This window comes from Anastrepha obliqua, chromosome 2, assembly GCF_027943255.1.
Source record: "Anastrepha obliqua isolate idAnaObli1 chromosome 2, idAnaObli1_1.0, whole genome shotgun sequence".
NCBI lineage: Eukaryota > Metazoa > Arthropoda > Insecta > Diptera > Tephritidae > Anastrepha > Anastrepha obliqua.
This window is the reverse complement of record NC_072893.1, coordinates 133,491,942-133,501,683: the sequence shown is the minus strand read 5'-3', so window position 1 is coordinate 133,501,683 and position 9,742 is coordinate 133,491,942. Positions and strand designations below refer to the sequence as shown.

Sequence of the window (9,742 nt, the reverse complement as noted above, 5' to 3'; positions counted from 1 at the left end):
TAATATGAAATATTGGCTATAGGAAGAACTAGTAAAAGGAATTAGTTAGAAAATAAAGCTTGAGACTTAATTTGTTGAACTCATGCCTAATAAACAATATTACAAATTTTTAATGAGTAATTTAAGTATAGGGTTATTCAATAGGTGCGCTTCAACTTTTTTCCGATAGGGAGGGCGAACGACGCAATATTTTTAATTTTTCGCTTGTCACTTGTAAACTTCATTAGTATATATTTCATCGTGGAACGCTACTTGAGCAACGATTGCAAATCGTGCAAAATTTTTATGAAAATAATCGTTCTGTTGCTGCTACTTTAAGAACATTACGGCCATTTTACGGTCCATTTAACAAGCCGTCCCGTTTTGGGGTTATGTGAAGTCATTGGTCTACAGTAACAAGCCGGCGACGATTTATGAGCTCAGAGCCAATATTGAACGCGAAATTGCTGGAATTTCGGCCGATTTATGCAAAAGAGTAGTCGAAAATCGGGTTCAACGATTGGACTTCGTAAAACGTGCACGCGGTGGTCATGCAAAAGAAATCGAATTTCATACTTAAATGTATATGTTCAAACTCTATAATAAAAAAAATTAGTTAAAAAAGTCAAAATCGTTTGTGTTTTATTCAAAAAAGTTCAAAAGTTGAAGCGCTCTTACTGAAAATCCCTATATATCTAATTTTCAATTATTTTTCACCACCCATGCCTGTCCACAATACGCTGCAAATACCTCCTGTTTGCACACGCGAAACAGAACGATTGTGATACTGAGAGTAAAAATATATTATTCCTGGAAATTTCAATTAATTTGTAATTTACTTTTTAATATTTATAAATAAAGTCTAAATGTAAATTACATCATTGATTCATTATTTACGCAACTGTTCTTTTGTATAGAATAGCAAATCAGAAGCCTATTAAAATACATACATATGCATGTAAGTATAACTATTTATCTACCTACTTATAGAACTACTATTAATTGTTTGCCGGTTCGTATGCAATCTAACAGTAAAGTGGAATTGCGCATTACTTTTCAAATCTTTATTCTTTTAAATGCCTTTCATCAACATCAAAGTTCTTCCCATTTTTACCAACGGTTTTTTCAATCCTCGAGATAATTATTGAAGTCGTTTTCCGAAATGCCTTCCAAAGCGCAGCGATTCAATTGCGAGACGTGGCGAGACGGTGTCCCTGGAGCGGCCTCTCGAATTAATAATCGGGAATAATCAGAAGTAAATCGATGGCTGTGGAACCATATTTGTTGAGTTTTTAAGGAAGTCATCTCGAAAAACTAGTGCAGTGAACGCTTGTGTATTTTCCAACAAATTTTACAAGCACAAACCATCTTTCAAAAAAATGTAACGAATGAAATTTTAACACCAAAAAACCAATGTTTAAAATTTAAGTTTTCACCTTACTTTACGACACATATTATGCATATGTATGTATATAAGCACAATTAATTTACTTTGTGTATATTATACATACATATGAACATAATTAATGTTTGGGGCTTTGACAATTTATCGATGAAGCCATATTTATTGAATTTTCAAGTAATTTAAAACAGAATGACCTTTCAATTGGTTGCATAAAAAAGTTTGAGCACACAATTTCCACATGACATTCATTTAATGATTAATGACTTAGCAAATATACAGGCATGATTGGACTGTTAGGCTCAACGCAGACGAGACAGCGAATATGCGCCCAAGGATCGATATCAAACTTGTATACATATATACATATGTACGTACATACATATGAATGTGTACAATGACTCCGCGCAAAATGGTTGAGTACTGTTCGTCGTTGGTCCCACTGTTAAATTGGTCAATATTTATTATGATTGACGGCATGTATGATATATTTATAATCAAACATTTACATACATACATATGCACACATTTTTATAAATGCATATCTGTTGTTATAAACATACATACATGTGTACATGGATGTGGTAAAACTGTAAGTATTCCGGAACCGGAATGTCTCATCACTGTAAATTCCAAAGTATCACCTTCTAATTTTTGTGTAGATGACCTATGATTTAAAAAAAGTTTGTCTTTCAATTTTGTTTAGAACTTCGATATTATGTACATACCTGGAATGTCAAATACAAATACATTTGGATATTCAAATAAAATTGCGTAAGTTATGATTTTTCATCGGATAATAATAAAAAAACTTACATCAGCCCCGCGGCTGTATTGAGTTAAGAAACCTGACCTTTCCTTTTAAAAAATTTAATGAGCTGCATTTTAGTTTGAATTTATTCAATGAAAATGAAAATTTTTTATACGTGATCTTACAATTAATGCTCATGAATATTTACTTCTTTTATAACGAATATACTTTTATAACTCCAGCCAGTTTTACGTCACTTCACTAAATAAAAAAATGTTAATTAAGTTTCCCGGAATATGCAAGATCAGTTGGCGCGCTAAGTAAGCGCTTAGATAAAAATTTACTGGATACTGAATATTATACATACATATGTACATGAAACTGAATAATAGATACATATGTAAGTGTTTAAAAAAATGTTCAAACATAAATGCCATATGTTAAGTACACATATCGTAAACTTTCTATGGATTTTTTACATTCTTTCTTGCATTTTATTTTACGGAAGTTTTCATTGGCGTTTCTTTGTATGCAAAATAAAGGAATTTGTGCCAATTTATATTATTAATGCCAATTTATATTATTATTTCTCTCGCCTTTCCATTGCACTATGTCATCTTGAGAATTTCTAGTTTGGTAGAATCTCCATAAAAATTTGTTTTAAAAAGAGAAAATCAGGTTTTAAATTGATCGGAGGTGTGTGTCATTACTTTAAGTAATTTTCATGCTAAACATATACAAAATTTAAACGAACAAAAGTGGCAAAAGATCGGACATACGTATGATGTTTTAAAGTTTTCCCATTGTAATTCATCATTCACGTTGAGTGGCGTAGAAATATACCAATTCCTTTGTTAGATAACCTAACCTTTTTGCATTATTATATTATACAATATAAGCGCATATAAATCTCTTACATGCATCTCTAGTTGTATATCTGCATCCAAAAGTTTGAATATGAATGCAAAAATATGAAATGAGTTAGTTGCAAAAATTTTGGCCAGCTGTTCAAATATTTTTTGTTGTTTTTTTTTTTTAACTGGTCTCAAACCGTTATGAGCGAGCGCGTGATAATGTGCGCTTTCACTGTGAAATAGCAAAACATTTTTAGTGCATTTATTGCTCATTTACTCTCATATACTAATACCATATTTATCGTTTTTATATTCGTAAGCACCGTTTGAGTTACACAAGACGTAAGTATGTATGTATGTATGTACATACGTAGGTACAAGTAAGATGCTGGCATACAAAAGCAAATGCGGCTTACTTTGAAGTGCATAAATGTTCGTGGGAAAACGCTCCATGTAAATGCAAAGGCATCAGAGTAATAAATCACGTGCAAAGATAGAACAAGATTTTCATGTTCTACACAATACATATATCCCCCGCCCTTTGGACCTAACCAAATCACTTGACAATTATATTATTAAGTGCACACACAGTTCTATATACATACATTCACACATATCGCTATTTTTTTAATTATGCAAGTTACGAGTTAACTGGTTAAAACTAGTTAATATTTGCTCCAATTTCATAGAAGTCAATTGTGTATCACTTCTAAGTTAACGGAGCAAAGTAGTTATTAAACAAAATGCATCCATACATATGTACAAATACAGTACACGGACAATGTAGAAATTGCATTAAATTATCTGTTGCGAAATTCAGGGCTGGAGCTCTCGTAAAGCACGGTTCTTATCAAAGGGTCGGGGGTAAAAAAGGCACATATGCATATGCATAAACAGCACGATAGTTACGAAACTATGTACACTGATGGCTTGTCTAAAATGTCACAGATGTTAAATGAATAAATTGATATTTAATTTACCTGATTTTGATTTAAAAAACGTTTGCTTTCGTTGGGGTTCTAAGACATTTAAATAGGCCATTGAAGAACAATTCATGTATTTTATATGCAGATCTGTTCTTTCCAAAATTACTGGGGAAAAATAATTAGTATTCAATTTTCGTACTTCACAAAAAGTACCAACAAAATAAATTGATAAATACATATAGGTATGCACCTGCGTATGTAAAATGAAAACATTATAATATTGAAATAATAATTAAGCAACTTCCAAACGCTTAAAAAGCTTTTGCGTTGCCGAATCCTTCAACTTTAGCTATTAATATTGGATGAGACACTCTATCAAAAGCATTAGGAAAATCTGAATAGGTTGCATCCAAACAATCTTCCATGAAAGCAGCTAAATTCGTTAACGTAGATCCACCCGGAACAAACCCTTGTTGATTGGGACATAACAAATGTTTAACGGCAATAGATATTTTGTCTTTGACTATACACTCAAATACTTAAGAAACTGGTAATCGGCCTGTAATTTTCAATACTATTTTTATTGCCGCTTTTAAGGATAGGCGTACTTAAAGTGAATTGCCAGTCATCAAGGAAGATTTCAGCAGAAAGTGAAAGACGTTCACATGCTTAACTCCCAATCCTTTCATAACAGTGTTGACAGCTGATGGTCAATTTTGCAGGTAATCTTCCATATGTGAACGGGTAGATTAATTTTATGGAATTATTGGTAATTAATGCATATGTAAACGTACGTTAAGAAAAAATGTATTTTCGTGTTTATATTCACGTCAAAGAATTTGTTCATGCAACCCTGAGTTACTAAGTTTGCTCGCACCAAAAAAAATGAGTACGGAAACATGCAACCATGCACACAACAATGCTGCCAACTTTTGCTGAAATCAACTCAGCACCTTGGCAAGTCTGTCCACCATTTTGACTGAATGTTGCCACAATCGAATTTTCGAGTTAAATACATTACGGAGGTGCAAGAGGCTCGGGAAAAAAATCAACTCGGTGGAAAAGTGTTGACTAACTGCAGCGAAAAAGACGCGGAGCGCTAAAACTCTTAAAAAAAAGTTGCAACATGAACACAAGGCGAACCAAATTTACAACACTGACTTCTTCGGTGAAAGAGGAGGTAGTTCCAGTGCTAATACACGATCCCAATGCTCCCGGTGGTGCACAGTATGCTTATGCCACATTTACTGCGGCTGAAGAGTCTGATTCTGCGGTGGAATCCCTATCTGGCACGCATGAGACGATTGTAAGTACCCAAGAAGTGATTATTGACGAACATGGACGCGCGGTGACGATTCAACAACTAGTCGACAATCATTCCGTGGAAGAGGTAGAAACTGTGGAAGAAAATGATGGCACGCACACCATATTGCACATCGTGCCGTCATCGCCGATCGCTGAAGAGATAGGCAATGAAAGCGGTGGAGATGGGGATGCTAGTACCAATCAAGGCGAATCGATGGGTCCTCGTTCCAAGACTTTTTATTGTCCGAACTGTGGCAACTGCTACAGTGCTGCAGGCTCACTCAAGCTACATATGCGTGCTTGCATGAAACAGCGCGAGGAGGTGCCTCCAGAACAACGGAAGTGCGAGATATGCAACAAGGTATTCAATTCAGTTTCCTATCTAAAGGAGCATATGATGCGGCATACGGGTGAAGGGCCAAGGCGCTGTACGCGTTGTTATCGTAAATTTATAGATGAGGACAAATGGAAGTCGCACATGGAGACTCACAAACAACAAGATAAATTGGATGCTGAGGCTCAAGCATTGGCAGAACAGCACGGCGGCAAAAAAATTGTAGTCAAGGAATTCACTTGTTCATTTTGTTCACAGAATTTTACAGTTGTGTTCGAGGAAGGTCAAGTAAAGCGGCGTTACGCCTGTGATGAGTGCCGTGAAAAATATTCTAATGCAGAACAACTAAGGCAGCACAAACAATTAATAGGGGAAAAGCGCGACTTCCATTGCGAAAGATGTGGCCGAAAATTTGTGTTCGAGGGGTTCTTACAACGGCATCTTCCAACCTGCGATGGCACAATAAAACGACGTCGGGACATGAAGTAAAAATTGGAAGATCCGCATATCCCAAAAATATATCGTTAACGCTTCGCGCGATTTCCATTAAGTTTTTTCGTACCTTATATTACTTGTAATTGGTTTATTTTATTTGCAAGAAGAAACTATAAATATGTCATTTAGACCGATGAATGTGTCAATGCATGTCCATAGACGGGCAAGTAACATAATGAAAACTAAAAGCACATATATCTCTGTGAATATTTTTAATTCTATGACATAAATCTATGAATTAATAAAGAACTCCAAATTAAAGTCAAGTTTATTTAATTTTATTATTTACTAAAGCATTTCTCTAGCGAAGGCTGCTTTGACCCGAATGAGGTAGCAGTGAAAAGACTACTACTTATGACCACAACTTCAGATGGGCACGTTTGGCATACGATTTGTAATCGGCATGCGCGTAAAATTCCTTGAACATGGGGGTAACAAGGGTATCTTTCGGCAAGGTCTTATAGACAGGCTCGCCATACCAGGTGCCAACCTGTATAAGAACAAAAATGGAATAATGTTAAGTTGACTTTAAGTATTCACCCACCTCCCAGCCAGGTACGTTCGCCATCAATTTAGCTTCTTCATCGCGATTGCGACGTAACTGCTTCAGGAATTCACGATCACGCTCCGCTACTAACAATGGGAAGATGACGGTCTTCGCTGAGCGCATTTCAATCTCCTCGCGCTGCACTTTTTTGGCAGTCAAATAATATACGTACAACCCTGCGGCTGTTACAACAGCATAGCTCCCAAGCATTTGAAATCCTAGTTAATTCCAATATCTGTTAGTACATATAAATTCCTTTCGTTACGCAGTTTGGTTGTTTGGTGGCTTACCTGTAAAATAGCTTTTAGCTGGAACTCGTAAGTATGGGATTTTTTTGTAACCACCCGGTGGAGGCATATCCTGCTTTCGAGTAGCACCAGCTGTAGTCGACATTTTCAAATGTTCTTATCTGTAAATTAATGGGGAAAGAATTAACTTCTTACAATTTTAAGTGGATTTGTTACGTTTTTAGCTAAATAGAAATGGAAAAAATGTTCAGACCGATCTGTTGTCAAATTTGACATCTGCGTTTGCATAACAGCAGACGTGCCAACCTAAATAAACCGATTTTAACCCCATTACCAGCTGATTGCCGGAAACAAATGCCTTAAGATTTTTGTTAGGTTCACGGTATCTCCCCATGCAATTTATTCAAAAGCAATTAGTAAACGACTCTAAAAAAATGGACTCATTTATTTTAAAATTTCAAATAAACTTAATCAGATTTATGTACAACTAAATAATATCGTTTTTAAATCAGCAGAGACGGATATCGTTGTTGTTGCTATAGTAGCAGTATACTTTACCCTGTCAGTGTGGTTGTTGTTGTTGTAGCAGTATCTTCGCCCTGTCAGTGTAGTGTAATTAGCGGTCGTCTTCGTCTAGCTCATCTAACGGTAGGCCCAGGAAACTAGCTGTTTCGACGGGTTGGGTTCAGAGGGAGAGAGGTGTTAGATGAGTGGGTTTGATGGGGCATGTGAAAAGGTGGTTAGTGTCGTGCGGGGTGCCTTCACATGCTGGACATATGTTTAGTATGTCGGGGTCGATTCTGAATAGGTATGAGTTTAACCTGCTACAGTATCCAGAACGTAATTGTGCCAAGGTTACGCGGGACTCTCGGGGAAACTGGAGCTCTTCGTCTGCAATAGGTGGTGATTGTACTCCGATAACGGCATTCGGAGGTCGGGGGTTTAAGAAGGTGGTAAGAGTCTCCCGATGAATATCGTTAATGGACTGTCTGTACACTGTCTGATCCTGGAGTGGTCTGTCTGTTTTGTCCTGGATCTCGTCCACGTAGTTGAGGAAGTGTCTCCTGATGTGCCTGGGAGGTGGCTCAGGCTCGAGCAGGTGTCTGCATGGGTGAAGCCTACGGTGACACCCTAGCAGAAACTGCTTGCCGAGCATTTTGTTGTGTTCCTTAACAGGGAGCATGTGAGCCTCGTCATGCAGGTGTTGAATTGGGGACATCAGGAGACATCCTGTCGCGGTCCTAATGGCAGTATTTTGGCAGGTCTGGAGCTTCGTCCACTGCGTATCACTGGTTCCAGGCGCGGCATAGTTGAGAACCGGTCGGCCTATTGCTTTGAAAGTCGACAGCAAAATTTCTTAGTCTTTGCCCCAAGTGCTGCCGGCGAGCGACTTGAGGACCTTGTTGCGATTCTGTACTCTGGTTGCAATAGCGGTTGTGTGCGCTGAGAAGGAGAGCAAGCTGTCAAAGGTGACTCCCAAAATTGTGGGGTTATTTACCGTCGGTATTGGGTTATCATCGACGAGCACCTGAACTTGCAGCTTGACCTCCTTTGTCCAGGTGGTAAAAAGGGTCGCCGTGGATTTAGTGGGAGAAAGTTTTAAGTTTCTCGCAGTGAAGAAGCGAGAAAGGTGGGCGAGGTAGTCGTTTACTTTGGAGCATAGGCCATCAATGTCATTGCCCGACGCCATTATCGTGCAGTCGTCGGCGTATGAGACCAGTGAGACTCCCTCTGGTGGCTGGGGGAGTTTCGAAATATAGAAATTAAAAAGCAAGGGTGAAAGGACACCACCCTGCGGTACTCCTTGCTTTATTTTTCTCTGTTTTGAGGTTTGGTCTCGAAATATCACCGACGAGTGACGACCACTCAGGTAGTTCGCGGACCACCTCTTCAGCCCTGGCGGGAGTGTCGACTGTAAAATGTCATCCAGTAGCGTGGCGTGGCTGACTGTATCGAAAGCCTTTTGTAGGTCCAACGCTACTAGGACAGTCCACTCGCAGGGGCGGTTTTGGTTTAGTCCACGGTTTACCTGGGTGTTTATGACGGTGAGTGCCGTGGTGGGGCTGTGCACTCTACGGAAACCATGCTGGTGTGGGGCTGGAGTCAGGTGTTCTGTGAGGAGTGGATGTAGAAGGGCTTCAAGCGTCTTCACTACTGGGGAAAGGAGAGTTATCGGACGATAAGACTCCCCTTGGTTGGCGGGTTTCCCAGGCTTCAGTAGTAGGACCACTCTCCCTAATTTCCACTTATCAGGAATGATGAGAGTGGTCGTAGACAGGTTGAAGACCTTAGTGAGGAATTCTACTCCCAATGGACCCAGCTTTTTCAGCATCAGCATGTTTAGTCCGTCGGGGAGAATGGCTTTTGATGGTTTCATGTGTTTGATGGCCCCCTGAACCTCGTCGCTGGTGAAAGCAAGCGGTGCACTGTTGTAAGGCAGTTTGTGCAGCCGTCTGGTGGCACAACGTTTAGATCTGTCGACCGGAGGATGCAATATAAATTGCCGGCTAAAATAGCTTGCGCATCTCTTCGGGTCCGACGAAGTACGACCGTTGAAGGTGATATCCACCTTGTCGTTGTGCTTCGTCGGGTTCGACAGGGACCTTACGGTGGACCAGAGCTTGCTCACACCAGAGGTGAAGTTACAGGACTTCAGATGCTCTACCCATTTGGTCCGCTTATGTTGCGTGACCAGTTGCCGGATCTCCGAATTGAGATCCTTTATACGAGGATCCCCGAGATCGGCCTGGCGTAGGCGGTCACGCTCATTTGGCATAACGGCTGCTTCGGCCGGGAAATTGGGACGTAATTCCCGGATCCGTCCAGCAGGTATGAAGCGAGCCGCGGCGGCTGTAATCGCCTTGCGGAATGCGCGTTCGCCTGCGCGCACATCGGTGGGAG

The 9,742-nt window shown here is 39.3% G+C and overlaps 2 protein-coding genes across 4 annotated transcripts; one reads left to right on the top strand and one right to left on the bottom strand.

Moving 5' to 3' along the window:
- Positions 1-4,874: 4,874 nt before the first annotated feature.
- Positions 4,875-6,312, top strand: LOC129238513 (zinc finger protein 675). The gene has a single exon (XM_054873560.1). The coding sequence runs from the start codon at positions 5,039-5,041 to the stop codon at positions 6,038-6,040; it is 1,002 nt and encodes a 333-aa protein (XP_054729535.1). The 5' UTR covers positions 4,875-5,038; the 3' UTR covers positions 6,041-6,312.
- On the bottom strand, positions 6,303-7,142 carry LOC129238514 (NADH dehydrogenase [ubiquinone] 1 alpha subcomplex subunit 13). 3 transcript variants are annotated; one of them, XM_054873563.1, is made up of 4 exons: positions 7,095-7,142; positions 6,884-7,002; positions 6,591-6,811; positions 6,303-6,536 (listed from the first exon to the last, which is right to left on the bottom strand). In XM_054873563.1, the coding sequence occupies exons 2-4, from the start codon at positions 6,984-6,986 to the stop codon at positions 6,399-6,401; spliced, it is 462 nt and encodes a 153-aa protein (XP_054729538.1). In that variant the 5' UTR covers positions 6,987-7,002; positions 7,095-7,142; the 3' UTR covers positions 6,303-6,398. The 3 variants fall into 3 exon arrangements, with proteins under 3 accessions (XP_054729538.1, XP_054729537.1, XP_054729536.1); XM_054873562.1 differs by having other exon boundaries at positions 7,058-7,134; XM_054873561.1 differs by lacking the exon at positions 7,095-7,142 and having other exon boundaries at positions 6,884-7,088.
- Positions 7,143-9,742: the final 2,600 nt, after the last annotated feature.

Excerpts from the sequence above, each read along its gene's own strand:
- LOC129238513 (XM_054873560.1), top strand. The coding sequence starts at position 5,039 with ATGAACACAAGGCGAACCAAATTTACAACACTGACTTCTTCGGTGAAA.
- LOC129238514 (XM_054873563.1), bottom strand. The coding sequence starts at position 6,986 with ATGTCGACTACAGCTGGTGCTACTCGAAAGCAGGATATGCCTCCACCG. Across the intron at positions 6,812-6,883 it reads AGCTAAAAGCTATTTTACAG|GATTTCAAATGCTTGGGAGC; the intron begins GTAAGCCACCAA and ends GGAATTAACTAG. Across the intron at positions 6,537-6,590 it reads CGAACGTACCTGGCTGGGAG|GTTGGCACCTGGTATGGCGA; the intron begins GTGGGTGAATAC and ends GTTCTTATACAG.